This window comes from Argiope bruennichi, chromosome X1 (assembly GCF_947563725.1).
Source record: "Argiope bruennichi chromosome X1, qqArgBrue1.1, whole genome shotgun sequence".
Classification (NCBI taxonomy): Eukaryota; Metazoa; Arthropoda; class Arachnida; order Araneae; family Araneidae; genus Argiope; species Argiope bruennichi.
This window is the reverse complement of record NC_079162.1, coordinates 58,392,628-58,411,126: the sequence shown is the minus strand read 5'-3', so window position 1 is coordinate 58,411,126 and position 18,499 is coordinate 58,392,628. Positions and strand designations below refer to the sequence as shown.

Below are 18,499 nucleotides of genomic sequence, written 5' to 3'. Positions count from 1 at the left end.
CGAAATTCTCGAAATCGGATTTTTTGTTGATTACAATACTTTTTTTTTTATACTTGATATACGAGTGAAGAGAAGATTATTATAATAAAGCCATACGCATGTTTTGATTCATGATTTTCTTTTTTTATACTTCGTATGCGAGAAAGAGAAAATCATGAATCAATAGATATAAATGGCTTTATAATATTAATTTTCTCTTCCCTCGATTTTCTTAATTTATATCGTTTCTGTGAAACAGGGATGAGCAACATAGAATAAAAACAAAAAGAAAACACTTTTATCGATTGATTAAGAAACAGAAAATAATTATTTTTAATTGAAATATGATAAAATCAAAAAAGTTTGTAAAATCTTGACGCATATGATAGAAATACTCTTAATTATATTTTTGATCGCATTTTTAATATATTAAAAAAAATTAATAAATAATATCTGAATAAATTCTTTTTGTATCCATTGTGACTTAATTTTCTTCATGTACAATTTTTCACACATTTATGATTATATTTTAATCTACATATTTTTGATAAAAATTTATTTTTTACTTTTCATTACATTAACAAAGGCGTGTTTCTAAAATTCTTTTTTTATTTAAATTCCTTTTTATTAACTAATCATTACTATATTTTATGCATTATTATAAAAATTGTGGAACTTAGCAGTCAATTTTTTTCCTAAATTCATTTCTAGATTTTAATGTTCATATGGAATGAAAATCGAACAAATCTGTTATCATTTAATGAAGTTCTGAAAATGTAAAATTTACTGTATTATAGTGAAAAGGAAACAAAATTTCAGAATTCGAGAATCTTGGAAATGAATCAAAAATGTTTTACAAATTTCCATTTTTACATGCATAAAACAATTCTAGATAAATAAATATTTCCAGATGATCAGTTCATAAAGAAATTAGGATTAGCAGGAAAGAAGTTGAATAACAACAAATAAGAAAGCTATATAAGAATTGAAAGGCTATATTTTAATATAAACTATTTTAATCTCAAGGACAGCGACATGAAACCGGGAACTGCATTGAAAATCACCTACAAAAAACAAATAACATCGCAAATATAATGCTTGTTTTTATTTCATCTGGGTTGGTCAATGTATTTGAGGCCCCCCCTTTTTTTTTATCATCAAGTTTCAAAAAAAAAAAAAAAAAAAAGACCAACTTGGTTTTCATAAACCCTACGACATTTGATGAGGTTTGTTAGACAAAGTTATTATTACATTATTATGACCCTAAAAAAAGAAATTGTAACGAGATCTGAACATTCATCGGGAACATATAACTGTACGAAATTTTAGAAATATAGTATGTAAGAAAGGGAATGAAAAATCCATTATAAAATTCCATTTTTTCAAAAAGTAATGAAGTCATATTTAATAAAAGCATATAAAAATAACGAATTTCATAAAAAAAGAAATTTTATTTGCGTACTAAATGATAGATTTTTAAGATTTTTCTACTTTTTAAGAAAATTATAATTATGCAATTTATAATTCGTTGTTATAAATATTATGAAATCATGAAAGCGACTTTTTAAAATTCATTACCAGGTGATGCCACTCAAAGAAAATCAAATTCTAATTAAATTTGATTGATTAGTTGACTTTGAAATTCTTAAAGGGTAAGATAGTGTATTGTCATCAAGAATCTCGCAAGTGTGCAAAATTTGAAAACTTTAGCACATTAAAGAACCAGGCGAAAAAATTCCGTCATAAAATTCTATCTTTTCAAACAGGAAACAAGTTAAATTAAATAACAGTATACGAAAAAATTTCTCGAAAAATAGAGAAATGGAAAAAATTATGACATATGGAATAAATCCCGTTTGACATGATCAAATCAGTCAGGTTACGATGCATTCGAACAGCTGCAGTCCCTCCCCTCCGCTATCCTTCTTCATTCTTCAATTTTTTTTTTTAAATTACAGTTTTGCAATTTTTTAAAATTTTGCGATTAATTTACAATTTTACAAATTTTTAATTTTTTACAAATTTTCAAACGGTTAAAAATTACAGTTTTGTTTTTAGAACAACATGCAATTAATTCACCTTAAATTGACTACTTAAATATATTCTAAACCATAAGCTCGAAAATTTGAATAAACACTTCTCACGAAATAAACCTATTTACACATACCTCGTTATGTTGTCGCAGATGGGATCTTATGGCTTTTCCGTATCCTCTCGTCACCATGAGGTCCATATTATCTAATCCAGCAGCAATTACTTGAATGAGGATTTCGTCACCATTCATAATTTTTGGTATTGGTAAGTCCGTTCGAACTTCAACTGACTGTGGAATTAAAAATCATCGTTATAATTGTTGATGACAAAAGACAAATATTTTGATCAAATATATCACAGAAGTCCCAAACACTATTGATTAAATTAATGCATCCATTTTTACTCTAAAGATCTGATGGCATCGCATTTTTAACCTTTGGATTTTCAGCTTGGCATTCATGTCAACCCACAGATTTAAAGAGTACAGTTCAGCCATGATATAGCATCCAGATAATTGAATGATTGGCTGTCGAGAACAATAAATTTAGTTTGTGTAGCCCCCTCACGACTGGCACGTGTGTCAGTCCCTCAGATAGAAATAAGACCGGTCATCAGCAATGGATCCATTTACAAGGTAATACCTTCATTGTTGCCCCCTCCAGGAAGCGAGAACCTACTTACATATAAGGCACTTCTCATCTCCATATTTGAAGTACCTCCAGAGGGATGAAAAATCTAAGCATATTGGCTTAAAATACCATCTTCGGGAATATTAGAAAGAATTGTTTTATTTAAAAGTTTAGATAAAATCTACTATACCCTCTTTCAGTCTTAGTCTTCTGGTACAAAAGCGTCCAATTTTAGCCTGATCGTTTAGAAATGCTCATTTTCATCTGCTAGTTTCTGGTTTAGCTTAATATAATCACATTATACTATTTTGAAACTATATCGAGGCTGTTTTGATCCTGATTTTGTGATCTTCAACTCTGGTCACATGACGAGGATGCCACCTGAGAAAGCACCTACCCCTTTGCCCTTTGTAAGCTTCCATAACAGACAAACGGAAGGACGTTTGTTCCAAACCGAAACTCACCACGTGGAGTCAAACATCCGCAACTGTGTTTGTTTTTATTAGCCACGTTGGCTTGGTGATCAGTTTTCTGCCCCTCGGGTGCAAGGTCCAGGGTTCACGATCGATTTTTCCAAAGGTTCGACTTGTAAAAGAAATGCGTATTGAAACTAGGTAGCGTGAAGGTGCTGAGGCTAGTGTGGCGAAGAAGCTATGCAAAAGCGAAGGCTTAAATATCACAGATGTTTACTCTTTCAGTTTGAACATTTGCTTCTTTCTCCGTATGACATGTTGTATTCAATGATGGTCTTGGAATTTTTTATTATTATTATTATTTTTCCATCAGAAGCTTCCAATTGCATTCGCATAATTATTTGATAAAAATTTTCCGTTTTTTTCATTAAAAAACGGAAAATTTCTAAATTATTCTGACAGAAGATAAAACCATGATTTTATTTAATAGATTATTATTATTATTATTATTTTACATTCACGTATACAAAGAGTAGAAAAGGTATAGTAATCATCAAAAACTTCGAACTCGAGATTTTGACGAATCTCCACGTTTCAAACTTCCTTGAGTTCGAAAACAGATTTTTGGTATTATGTCTGTCTGTCTGGGAACACAATTTGAGTCGAAGGATGAAATTTGGCACAAGGACTTAAGCTCAAATTTGTAGATTTCTATCAACTTTTGGAGAAAATCCATTTAAAAGGAGTGTATAAGTCGGGTTGTAGGAAAATAAATTAATTACCTAGATTCAGCTTCAAAAGTGTATGTTTGCATCAAATTTGTCAAAGAATTGATCGTACATCGGTCTGTACTTTCGCATGCATGTAAAAGCAATGACTTAAATCAATGATATTCGGTTTACGATCTTATGACTGCAACTGTAGTTTCTGTCAAATTTTAATTTCAATCGACTGGGAAAAAAACATCCAAAATACATATTCAGGCTTTAAGTTCAGTTCAAATACTAGATTCGTACCAAAAATTTACACTTCATCAGATATCGTAAGATCAAGGATCTAATGTCCGCCAATATCATACAAAGCATTCGCACACTTAACCAGGTCCGCAATTATTTCAGAAGATCATTTCCACTGGTTTCGATTTGTGACCATATGATATATATGCCATAGTGACCATATGATATATGTCACTGGGTCAATAAGACCCAAATAAAGACTGCAGGAAAATTACAGCTTGGTTCACAACAACTATAATATATATATATATATATATATATATATATATATATATATATATATATATATATATATATATATATATATATATATATATATTGTTGGATCATGTTGACAACAATATGACAACGAAAATATGATCGAAACTGTGAGAAGAATTATATTACTTCCAAAAATAAAAAATTCTAGGTGCAGTTGCATAAGGTGCTTGAACTGTCTCCTTTTCCCCAATGTGAGAAATCATAAGACGTTTTAGACTTTCCACGATTTTAGATAAGGGTCAAGACATTCGTTTTATTAGAACGTGATCAACTTGTTAAGCTCTTCGGCCAACGCAGTAAAGCATTCTCATGAATTATTCATAAAATAAAGCAATTTTGTAAATAAAGCCAGTTGGTTTCGTGCGAGAAAAAGTGATTTCAAATGTTTCGTTTAATTGTAATCATAATCGATAATAACCATCATCATTTTCCGTTAACTCCCATACAAAAACCACCAAATCTTAGCTATAGCTTGATTAAGAATGAATTTAAGTTCCAAAATGAAATAAAAACAATATTTAAGTTTGGTTTCTAGTGGAAACAAATGATAATTTATCATATTATTATAATCATAATCGGTGATTATCGTCTTCGGTACTTTCTTATTAATGGAACCCCGCCAAATTCTAGCGACAAATAGTCGAATAATTTTAATAACTTTCAAATCTTAATGATAATTTTGAATGTTGGTATTAAAATGGAATGATGTCAAAATTTAAGACTTGATGACGACTGCGTTTTCGTTAACAGAGAACTATTGCATCTTCAAATAAAAATCATACAAATATACAAAAGGTGGTCTGCTTAGTCGATGGCTATTAAGTGATTAATGCGAGAAAACGAGTTCGTTTCTTCCAGCTTTCAGGCCGAGCTACTCTAACGAACAAAGTACGAGCCTTGGGTATTCAACTTGTCACTCTTAACGAAGAGAGGAGGAGTAAATTTCTCAGTTATGTTCGGATCTTCGAGCGACTGCTGGATTTTGTTTGAAGGGACGGCGCTTAAGTACTTAAAGATTTAAGATGACTGAACCCCACTTTGAAAACAACAATCAATAAAGATTCAAGTTGAAAGTGAACGAAAACTGCGGATAATATCAATATTTAATAATGATTCTAATGTATTTATAAGAAATTGATATATTTGGGCATATTATAGTCTTAAACGTCAATAACCGATAGGCTATGCATTAATACTTAATATTTCATAGGAAAGAATTTTATTTCGTTTAGTTTTTTTTTATTGTTCAAGACGCATAGAAACGCGTGCCACATCATTTTTCTATGATTAGAGCGAATGTACTTTTCTATGAAAAATCAATGTTTCTCCACTGATTATGGCAATGTGCCATTCTCATGCAACGCTATTATACACAGATTCTTACAAATTGCTTCTGATTTTATATTTCTGTGAAGTTCGTTTTTATGCTGATAAGTCTCTTCCCTTCCTTCAGTCTATTGATTTTATATATACAGATATGTATTCCAAATATCATCCTTTACTTGTCATAGTCTTAAAACACTCTAACACACTTATATTCTTTAAAAATAAAGTCCAAACATACAAAAGAAAACAAATAATACAAAGACAACCATCTGTCACTACATGTTCATCGTTTAAATGTTTGTGTGACTTTCGGCCTTCGGGGAATAAATAAATAGTTACTCATTTTTACATATCAGTGGCCTGTAATAAATTTATTTTTCAAAAAATAGAAAAAATTACCCCAAGTCCACCATACGACCTGATGACTACCCCTTTCATTCGTGGCACTCGTCTTTGCTTTCTTTCAAGCTGCATAAATCTTGCTGTATGAGTGAAAAACAAATCCAATCCACCTACTATACTTATGGTTGCCACTCCAGCCATACCAAAGAGAACGGAAGGAGAAACTGAAAATAGAAATTATTTAAGTAAGTCCAAGAAATAATAAAAAATAAATCTTTATTATTAAATATGGTTGAAAGAAATTCAAAATTTCAGATTTTCGTTTGAACCATTCAAACAATCCTGACGATTTTCAGAAATTTTCTCGATTTTGCGAACAATCTGAAGTTAAAATATAGCTTTATACCGATCAAATAATAAAATTAATAAACACATCCAAATAAATACCACATATTCAAGAACTCATTGAAATAAGGATGAATATTGCGAATGCTGTGGTAGAATGTGGTAGGTTTTATACTATATTTGGATGATATACCACCTTTTCGAGTCTGCATCCCCTGATCGTAAAGCGAAAGAAGATGTCAAACCCTCAAATGACACGATAAAGTCCGCAAGAGGATTCCTTCCACTCCTGCCTTTGAGTGTAGCAATATAATATATTTAGTTTTGAATTTAATAGTATAATAAAAGAAACCTATTACAAATTTTATCCATCTTCTTTACAATGGATTGGGTCGAACTTCAGTTAAAAATTCATAGTTTCAGTCTCAAAATGTCACATGAAATTTTATTTATGTTAGTTGCTGCGTTTTTGAGTTATTAAATTCACCTGCACGCGAATATATAGAGCTTCAAAATGGTCATCTCTCAAACGGATTTTGTACAAAATTTAATACTCGTTTACATGTTTGATTAAGAAACTATGTACCAAATTACAGTTTTCTAGTTCTTTGCGCTTTTGAATTATCGTGCTCATGTGCACATGAACAACTTTTCTTAAACGTATTTTGTCCAAAATTTCAAAGAAATCTAGATAATCAGTTTTAAGATCTTATATCAAATTTCGTCCCTGTAGTTCAATTCGTTGTTCAGCTTTCATATTCATATTCAGTGACCGACCGGTAGATAAACAGAATTTCAAAGACTTGAGGATCTAAAGAGTAGAAAATCATCAAAATTTGGTGAATTTTTTTGACGAATACATTGTTTTTCCATTGTATACCTCGTATGTATAAATTTAAAAAAGAAACATTGATGGTTAGATAAACGAGGGGGAGTATATCTTTATAGTTTCAACCTCCCAAATGGAACCCTTCATTAAAAAAAAGCTTTTTAGAAAATTTATCATATTTCGAAAAATATTTAAAATAAAAGCATACGATTAAACAAAACCATATCTTAAATATTATCGAAAAAATATTCATTTGAATATCATGCTAGCCATGAAATTTCAATAATATTCGCTTGACTGTGTTGCAAAAAAAAAAAAAAAGTGAAGACAGAATCAACAGTTATGAGTTTTGACATAGCAGTTATCAAAATACGCTGATAGTGCTAAAAGTTTTTGTTCTCACTAGAAAGAAGGATTTTCAAAGGGATGAATGCAGGAGATGGGGAAATACGAGACTTAGCAAAGGGATAAACAGTAGGCGGTAGTAGAAAAGGTTGGGGTAGAGGCGGACGGACGATGGGATGGGCAGTACAGGCGGACGATTTTTTTTTCAGTCTTCCGATTAAAAAAATAAAACTGCTTGTAAATACAACTACGAAATGAAAAATAGAAAATTGTTGAATGTGCATGTTATGACTGAGACGAGGTGATTTAGAGTAGCATACCAATACTATTTTTGAACAAATATTATGGAAAAGATAAAAATTAAAGTAAAAAAAGGAATGAGACATGAAAGGGATTATTCTCAGAGAAAGAATCCATCGTATATACAGGGCGTGAAAAGAATCCATCAATAATCGCGGGTCAAAAGATAATTTCTGAATCGTTACAGATAGCCATATACTTTCAGTTGAAAGAGTGCTTTAAAGGAGGAGTTACAAGAATAATATTTTATGTTGTTTCAATCAAAAAAAAATGCTGCTGAAAAAATTACAAAATCTAGAATTTTATACAGTCCCCCGGTTCTATTTGTAATATTTAATAAAATATGGAGATACTTACAATATAAACTCTTTTTTGCGATCAAAATTGACCGTGTTATAAAAACACATTAGTTTAGACTAATCAAAAGCCAGCTATCTTGAAGAAACGGAATCCCTTGGTTGAATGTTCTTTTTTAAAGCAGCCGTCAAAGTAATCTAAATTCGCTTAAAATGGTAATATTCAAAATTTTGTTAATTGATCGGTTTTAGTTACAGAAGAATTGGACTATTTGTACTTAAAATATAAATACATCAAGAATGCTTTGCTTAATACGATTAATCGGTGAATTTAGACCTCGTTATTTTTAACAGTACGTTTATCGATTACAATTTTTTACACCATTTAAAATATTTTTCCCATTAAAAGTATACGCCTTTGTGTAACAGTTTAAAATTATGATTTAACGAAGAGTAGAGTGCGCACCCTGTATAAAAATCGTATACAAATATGTTAGTTAATTGTTTATGTAGCGCGTTAACCCTTTCTAGGGCCGTGGGGAAGTATGCTTCCCGCCAAATTTATCAATATTTGTACGAAATTTGTAGTTTGGCATATGTTCTGACAAATTTTTTTAGTAAAACAGAAACTAAGATACTTCAGTCCTTTTTCTCACACAAAATGATGAGTCTTGATTTGTACTTAATTATTAATTAATCAAATTAAATTTATCTAATAAGCTAAATGAATCCCTTTTCTTATTCTAATTTCAAGCCTCAAAATATTTTAACATAATATGACTAGAAAAAAATGGCCCTTTATAGGGTTAATTATTAGTTCTACAGATATTTTGTTTTGTTTCTGTTGGTCGGATAATCGAAAACAGTAGGCCACAAGTACTGGCGTGCCAGGTGGTCCAAAATAATTTATATCGCTCAACTGGAATCGCATAATCAATTACGATAATGTAGAATAGGTATATATCAATGAAAACATAAGATAAGGTATTTATAACTAACTTGTCAATGATGTCGGTATCAACTACTTAAATAAAACTTGTGAAGCAAAACGTAAAATTTTTTAACTATACATTGTATTTACATAAAAATAATTTAGATTGAATTAAATCATTCGCCTAAATTTACAAAAAAGCAGTATTTTCTCTGGTAAATGGCTCTTTCAGAGTTTTGAACCACAGATTCTCCTATCTAGCATACAGTGCTGTTCCTGAATGGTTTTAAAAAAATATCGCTCGTGGTATTCTCTTCAGTCCTGAGGTACACATATGTGTACCTGCAATTTTTTTTTTTTTCCTTTTTCTTATCCAATAAAGTAAAATTTGTCAAAATAATGCATGCATTTCAACATTTAGGAATGTAGCTTCCATTTTGCATCAATAAATAGCACTATAGTTTGATATTTTTTTCATAACCATCGCTATTAGAGACAGAACGAAAATGCCGTTGAACAGAAAACACAGCAAATATAAGTACATTTTTTAATATTTATTATTAAAATAAACGCTTGTATATTTTTTTATAAAATACTAAGTGTTTGGTTAAAGTCAGTACCAAATTATATCTTGTTATCTATAATAGAATCGGTGAAATTACAAATTTTACTAAGGTACACATATGTGTACCTCGGGCGTTTTCGTTCCCATTTCCTGACTGCTTTCGATCCATTGCGCTGTTTATCTTTTGTCGCTTGTTTATCTTTTGAGCGCTCAAAAGATAAACAGCGCAATGGATCGCAAGCGTCAATAAATAGCACTATAGTTCGATATTTTTTTCATAACCATCGCTATTAATTAGAGACAGAACGAAAATGCCGTTGAACAGAAAACACAGCAAATATAAGTACATTTTTTAATATTTATTATTAAAATAAACGCTTGTATATTTTTTTTATAAAATACTAAGTGTTTGGTTAAAGTCAATACCAAATTATATCTTGTTATCTATAATAGAATCGGTGAAAATACAAATTTTACTAAGGTACACATATGTGTACCTCGGGCGTTTTCGTTCCCATTTCCTGACTGCTTGCGATCCATTGCGCTGTTTATCTTTTGAGCGCTTGTTTCCAAATTGTCATTTCTTGCCCTTGAATATATTGTATATCTTTTTTATAATAAATAATTCTTATATTCTGTAATGTAATAAGATATAAATTTAAAACTATTTATTTTTTAACTTGAGTAAGAAATTTAATTTTATAGCTGTCTTGTAGTCAGTAATTGATATTTCAATCGGACATTATGTATAGAATATACAGAATTATATAATCTAATAATAATTTTTTTCACGTCAAGTGGCTCTTACTCAAAAGGAGGTTATCGAACTTTTAGAAAAAAGTGATTTTAGAGGAAGCCATAGAATTTCTCATGTATCGAAAACTATGAAACCTGGTAAATGGGATGAATGGGTCACAGATGATAATCAAATGTGTCTTGTCTAGTAGAAAGATAATAAATCCGTGACTCTATTATCCACACGTATAGGTAATGAGCCAATTGGAATAGGCAGAAGATAGTCAAAATAATGGAAATAAAAAGCTGATATGAAATAATCTGCTATTGTAAAAGCATATAATATGGGAGGCAGCGATAATTATTTTGCATGTTACCGGTATGCAGTAATTACAAAAAATGACCGACGTGTAAAGCATTTTGTAGATTTAGTAGGTGCCAATTATTTGATGTACTATAAAATGTGGAAAGTGACAAGCAAAGCTATTGGGAATGAAGCCGAAAATGTTATGAAGTTAATGAAATTTTGAATGCATATAATTCGGTCCCTGTTGAAATATGAGGGAATTCTCATCATCAGCAAGAAAAGAAATCAAGTAAAAAATCATCTTTGAATAAAAACAAATTAATAGAAGAGGGGTCATCAAATGATGGAAATGCAACTAAAAGACCATTGGGGATTTCATTACCACCATTTGGTGAAAATACCTCTAAAAGATCGAGAAAAATTGTCCCTCCCCAATTGAAAAGAAATAAGACTAGATATGTCAAGCCATTTACAACATTACATGGGCGATAATTATGAATCAAAGTGCAGGTATCCAGGATGTAAATCTAGAACAGTCAAGTGCTCAAAATGCGGTATCTACTTATGTAATATTTTTAAAAATGATATTTCATTCAAAATAAGGTTTAATAGATTATAAATATAATAAATTTTGTATTTTTTCATCTATAAGGAATTAGAATAGGAAAAGTAAGGCTATTTAATAACCAGAAAAACTAAATATTTTTTTCGAGGATGCTTTAACTTGCTTAAGACCCGAGGTACACATATGTACACCTTAAAATTATGGGACTTAAAATTGTTTGATCAGCAAATATTTTTTTCCACAAACTACTGAGATGTAACAAAGGTGAAATATCTAGAAATCAAATTTTTAAACCAATTTGAAAAAAATTCAGGACTGAAGAGGTTATATCAAAATTCCGTATATCAAATTTGCTAAAATATTTTACTAATGCAAAATTCTTATATAGATTAGCTACATCACTCTCAAATTAGTATATGATATACGATTGCTGTATGTTTTATGTATGCACTGGTATTTTTGTATGTTAGTTATTCCAAGAGTTACGTCAAAATTTTATATGAGTCGCTTTGCACTTTTGACGTAAAACATTTTGATATAACATTGACGACTTATAAATTAACTATTACTTTCACTGGTTGGGACATAGATTTCAACACTTTGGGCTCAAATGAACGAAGAATTAACATGAAGAACACATAGAAGAATTAACATATTTAACATTTTGTTGAATAAACCACATAAAACTAATTTTAACAATTTTAGAAGAGTAGCAACTAAATCTGGGCTTTCTTTCAAGCTACAAGAAACTCCATATTGTAAAGATCATAAAGAAATGCTCCCAGCCAAGTGGGCCCCTTTATGGTACATCTTATGCCACGACCCACCCATATCTGGGTGGAAATACTCATTATCCGATTGCCCTTTAGCCCTTTAAGGTGTACCATTTAATCTTACTAGGCCTCGGTGTCTCTACAGTAAATTTAATAAACTATGTTTAGGTGTTTCCAGACTGAAACGGCCCCAAACGAGGTAAAATTGCAAAAAGTTTAAGAAATGAAGATTCTTCTTTAAAGAATTGCCATTTCCTATGATGTCCGGAGTGCGAATGGCAATTTCTTAAGACTGGTGCTGGGTAATTTATGAGACAAGAGCGGATTAAAAATTGAACCATGAACAATCAAAACTCTTTATAATATTATAGAACAGAGATCAGTGAATTTTGGAAATAGAAACGTCAAACGTGTCGCTCATTATAATCTATAAAATATTAGAGACATAAACATAGAAAAGACAATTTAAATTCGTACACGATTAAGTAAAATTTTAACGAACATGTTTATTCGTTATAATAAAATGTTTCTAAAAGTATATTAAAGAATATAGGAGAAAAATTCATTTGCAGTGATTTTTCCCATTTGAAAATTCAGCTAAACAATCCCATTTGTGTTAATCCACAATTTAAAACGCCCGTTTATAAAACTATATCATCTCACAAAATAACGTTGCATTTAGCTGGCCAACCATAAGTTTGGCGGCAAATGCTCAATGTTTCCAGAGATAATAGACATTTGGTTGCTGATTATATATCGTTTGCAACTAAAATAAAAATAAAAGAGTAAAAATATCTTTTGCAACTAAAATAAAAATAAAAGAGTAAAAATATCTTTTGCAACTAAAATAAAAATAAAAGAGTAAAAATATCTTTTGCAACTAAAATAAAAAAAGAGCAAACATTCCACATCATAATAATACTAATACTGATATTCTTTCTCTTCTCTAATAAATAAACGAATTATTGAATGAAACGAAATAAATAGACTATTTTAAAAAACAAAGAATAAAGTGTTTGGCGGTATCTTTGATTTTTCCCCTCTAAAGAAAAGAAAAAGGAAAGAGAGATCGTGATTGATTTTCTCTTTCAGCAAATCCAGTTCTAGCTGTTACAAAAAGAAACGAAACGTAAGAATTTTAAAAATATCAATCAGGTTGAAGTTATGTGGAAAAGATTTCAGAATGTTTATTGCATTTCATGGTTTAGAAAAATGTACAAAATTAATGTATTTTAGTTATTATTACTACTATTATGATTCATTTTATGTTTCCGGTTTATCTTTATTTTGAAATGCCAAGTTTTAAACAGGCATTTTTGTTTCAACCGTGCAATAAACTCCTCACATTTGACTTTTCTAGATTTTAGACATAAGAACATTTATCCCCATTTTGCGGTCGCTATCTACAGCTTAAGAAACTCTTTTATTACATTTGTATTTTTCTACATTCATCTAAATTAAACTGAAAATTGTGCAGATTCTTAAACTTTATTAAAACAATAAAATTTAATATAAAAATACTTCCATGTTTAATGTCGGTTTTTGCATGCCTCAAGTTGGTTTCAGATTCAAGGCTATGTTTCAATGACAGAAAGATGTCTTAAAGGTAATATAACTGCGGTTTGACAAATATTTCAAAATATAGAAAAGGATTTTCACGATGATAATGAAGAAAGCAGAATTTGTATCAGAATGGGGTTCAGCGTGTTTTATTTTTACTGATGTATTTTAATTGTCTTTCCTCCTTGTTTATAATAATTAGTCATTACTTTCTCGCAGAAAGAAAGTCTTGTAATCGTAATATAGATTTGTATCAAAAAATCCAATAAGAGGAAATGCGTCTGCTGCAAAATATGAAGAACTAGACAGATAAAATTTGGTGCGCATGCTTAACATCTAAAATAAATCAAATTTCGAATCGTTTGAATCAAATTTCGGATCATATCCGTCAAAGGGTTGGCTGCCTGTCAGTCTTTACTTTTGCAAGCATGTAAAATGTATTGCAAGCATGTATGATTTTAAACACAATAATTCAAAAGCGTATCATCTCAGAAAAATGAATTTTGGCTTATAGCTTTACCTCCGAAATTGTAGGTTATTATTGAATTTTGAAACAAAACTGTCAAAATGTTGACCGTCTGTAAGTCTGTTTGGTACGATTTTAAACACAATAATTAAAAAACGCAGTGACCGAAATGAAACTTGATATATGATCATGTGACTAAATTGCAGTTCGATGTCAAATTTTGATTTCGTTTGGTTTAAAATAAGGCGTGCAAAATACATGCTCGATTTTCTTGTTTTTATATAATAACCGCATGCCGGTGACTAATCGCCAAAGATCACATGCTAGATTCCTGCAAAAGGTCAGTATTTATTAGCTATTGTTCGCCAGTGTGATGCAATTAATGCACAAGTGCTCGCACTCTTTATTAAATACTAGCCGCCTTAGGCGACCAGCCAGTTTGCCAATCTTAATGCTCATTAAAATTTTAATAATTAAATATTTTATGCAATTCCTACTTTAATAGCTTCTTCATCAAAATATTTTAAAACTTCAAATTTTGATTTCGATATAATTTACTCATAATATTATAAAGATCTTCGGTCATAACGTAATATGTATCTCTCTAATTTTCTGTTAGCTCCCGTAGAATTTATGCTTTAAATTAAAGTAGAAAGGATAAATCTACAATTAATATAATAATATTTTTTACTGAAACAAAGCATTTTTTTTAATAATATGAGTACTGAAAACAGAGTCACTGAGCTTTTAAACTTCATGGGCACTAAAGAATATCTTTCTTAATTTATGTAATATCTCAAGAATTTGTTAACAAAATTTTCTCAGGTTCATCATGAGCAGATCGATTAATAAACAATGTTTAATTTTAAAAGCATCAAACACTAAGAAAATAAACAGAATTGTTTAAAATAATCGGTTGAAAAGGTTTAAAAAAACTACTTAATAAACGATGTACTTAAAACTATAAGCATATACAAAAAATATATAACTAACATAAATACATTTTAATTACAAAAGCATACAACTAACCTAAAAATAATTTAAATCAATTTCGCATTCGTTGATAATAGTTATCAGCAATCAGAACACAATGCGCATGCGTGAATTTTCAACGCCAGTTACGGTAACGCAAATGCGCGAATTTTTCTACGCCAGTTGGGGTAACGCTATGCGGATTAAAAATTTTTAATTTCCTTTATTCTGTTTTATTTTAATTCAAAAGTACTTCAGAATGAATCTGAAAGATCGATTAATTAACAATGTTTAATTTTAAATGCATCAAACATTAAGAAAATAAATAGAATCGTTTTAAATAATCAGCCAAAAAATCTTAAGCCTAGCCTTATGACTGCTGGGAAAAAAAACTGAATCCGTACTCATTTGGCGGTGGGGAAATGTAAAGATTTTTTGGCGGGAAAGTTAGTTTTTAATTATAATTCTAATTAAAATTTCAAAAAAAGGGAACACAGGTGCACATTCCCGACCTCTAAGGTATACGTGTACCAAATTTGGTAGCTGTAGGTCAAACGGTCTGCCCTGTGGAGCGCACACACACACATTGAGCTTTATATAAGTATAGACTACATTACATACAAAGTCTACACAAGTGTGTGTGACTTTGAAAATAAAAATCTGAGCATTTGACAATCACACTGCCTTCCTCAAAGGCCACAATTTTTAGCATGAAAGGAACATCTTTATTAGAGTTGTCGAGAAAGTTTTGTGGATCATTCCCACTGGTTAATCATTTAACTGGAAAAATTTGAATCTTAAAATCGATGATTTATTAAATATATTTCAAGTCCGTTTCAATCTTAAATTCTAATATAAAGATTAGAGTTAAGTCTTGAGTAAACCTGATTATGCTCTGTTCAGGTCGATACCGAAAATTTACCCCTTTGATGGACGTTAAAATCGGAAATAAATTTATATTGATTTTCTCTTTTGAGGGCCTTATCTTGATGTATACACAGCCTGACTCTCCTTTTACAATAGAAATAAATTTGCGAAAGTATAAAAAATGTATGAAAATAAATCAGCGAAATGGCTTCCCCCCCAAACATTCTGGCAAAGTTTATTAAATGAATCGCATATTAATGGTGAATAATTTATATATATAAAACGCTAATATACGTGGCTCAGAAATGGCTCTTATTACTCATTGCCAAATGGCAACAATCAGATGTAAACAAACCATCCTAGAAATTTCAGACTGTTTCATTGAACTCTTTACAGCTTCATTGAATTCAACGTTTCACTTAGCTAATTAAAGGAGTTGCAAAATGTAATTAAAAATGTCCTGGTGAGAGTTTGCCGTGTCACTAAAAAGCCCACTCAATCACAGGGTAGAAGATATAATAGAAATCAAGAAATAAACTTCTAACAGAAAGTTTAATCGAGCGCAAAAATAGGCTTAACCATTCACCAGGTGGGGAATAGGTATGAAACTATGGAAATTGATGGCCATATCTTCCAAAACAATTATATTACACAAAGCGTCTTTGTAATGTCTTAAAACTCAAAACATTACATTTTTAATTATATCAATTTCACTTCCGCATTATTTTTCTCTTAAATTTAATAACATTTTTTATTCAATTTGATAAACAATGTATAACAAAGTTTTTAAAAGCGAAACATTTAATTGTGTGTGCTTTTGAAACCATTAATTCCGTAACAGGATTTTCATTTCCGCTTGAATTTCTTAATAAATACACTTTTTTATTTGCAGTAAATTAATTTAATTGATTTCATGTTTTTCAGTTGTATCAAATGCTAAGATGATTTTTTTTTTCATTCCTTCCATTTTAATAATTTAGCAACTTAAAAAGTCAATAATCCGTTCAAATAAGTTGGTCGTCAGAGGCGGCTAATAGTTACGAAAGAGCTTGTAAATGTATTATCTCTGGTGATTTTTTCTTGGCCATTAATTGCGGGCATGCTATTAATGCACAAGTATTAGAAAACTGAATAACTATTTTAGACACCTTCTTTTCCGAGCGATTGTAGAAAAAATTGTATAGAAATACAATTGTAATAACGAGATCACATATCAAATTTCATATTTTTTCGCGTTTTTGAGTTATCGCGCTTGTATTTTTGGGAAAATAGAGTAAACTCTTTATCAAATGTGATTAACCCCCAGGGGGCACCTCGAAAAGAAGATAAGATGCTTCCGGTATGGTGGTTGGATCTCGCCACGCTGGAAGGTACACAAAAAGATAGGGGATCTGGCTCCTCCCATCGATGACGAAACGTACTTCCTTCGGGAAGGATTGTACCGTGGCCGGTGATGGCCCTTAGGACTCAATCACAGTTCCCACCAGTGCTGCTGTTGTGGCGATCCGGTCATTCAGTTTTATTTATCTGTGTGCCTTCAGACAGGCAGTGATATGACTTAACAGATGTGATTACAAAAGTGATGAAGATCTACACTTTCAATACTAAAACGGAATCAAATTTGATTTACCTGCATTTTTATGCTTTCGATTATCGCAATTATATGGATGCAAAAGTACAGTCCGACAGACGATCAATTTCTTGCCGGATTTGGTTCCAAATTCGATACATGTGTGCACTTAAGATATTAAATCTATTTATCAAATTTCATTCATCTAGCTATCTTTGTTTTGTAGTTATCGTATTAATTTATTTTCGTGCAGCCGGAAATACAGACTTCCTCTTAATGGATTTCGTTCTAAACCGATATAAATACACAAATTTGTGTAAAGACATATCAAATTTCATTCGTGTAGCTCAAAACATTTTTTGAGTTAACATATCCACAGATTTACAGACATAATTTATAAAAATATGTTTTTTTGTTTGTTTGTTTGTTTTGCCCGGATTCAGGAAGTCTGAAGCGTGACGATTCCTCAAAATTTCGAGTGAAAATTTTTTGGCGATTGCAACAATTTCTTTTTATGTTTCGTATACGAGAAAATAAAAAAGCAAACAAAATATGAAAATAATTAAAAATCCTCGATTTTTACTGAAAAATTTTTTGGTATTGTAATGTTCTAATGTCTGCCTTATAAATCTAAAAGAATTTTGGCGCAAAATTATTTAAACAAAATTTTTTTCTTTTCTCATCCCTAATCAGAAAAGAAGAAAAGTTGCCGTAAATTTGTAGATTTCTATTAAATTTTGAACGAAATCCATTCGCAAGGAATATGTTTGTCTGTCTGTTCGTTTACAAATGAACTAGATAACATCAAAACGCAAATATCTAGGCAGATAAAATTTGGCGTGCAGGTTTAGCATCTAAAATATGGATCTTGCCGAATTTCGAAACAAATCTGCAAACGCTTTAACTGTCTGTCGGTCTTTACTTTTTTATGCATGCCAACGCAATAACTCGTCAACAGAATGCCTAAAATCAATGAAATTCGGTATGCTATCTTGTGATTACAACTGTTAATCCATATCGGATTTTGGTTTCATTCGATCGGCAAAAAAGGCATTCAAAATACGGATTTTGGT

At 30.5% G+C, this 18,499-nt stretch overlaps 1 protein-coding gene across 2 annotated transcripts in view; it reads right to left on the bottom strand.

Annotated features, from left to right (window-relative positions):
• Nucleotides 1-18,499, bottom strand: part of LOC129958274 (reticulon-4-interacting protein 1 homolog, mitochondrial-like) — a 111,007-nt gene that overhangs the window by 67,916 nt on the left and 24,592 nt on the right. Inside the window, exons 2-3 of one of the 2 annotated variants that reach the window (XM_056070608.1) lie at nucleotides 6,058-6,224; nucleotides 2,147-2,302 (exon numbers count right to left, since the gene is read on the bottom strand). In XM_056070608.1, coding sequence (XP_055926583.1) covers nucleotides 2,147-2,302; nucleotides 6,058-6,224 — 323 coding nt within the window. The remainder of the gene's footprint in view (nucleotides 1-2,146; nucleotides 2,303-6,057; nucleotides 6,225-18,499) is intronic. The other variant, XM_056070609.1, reaches the window with a different exon arrangement.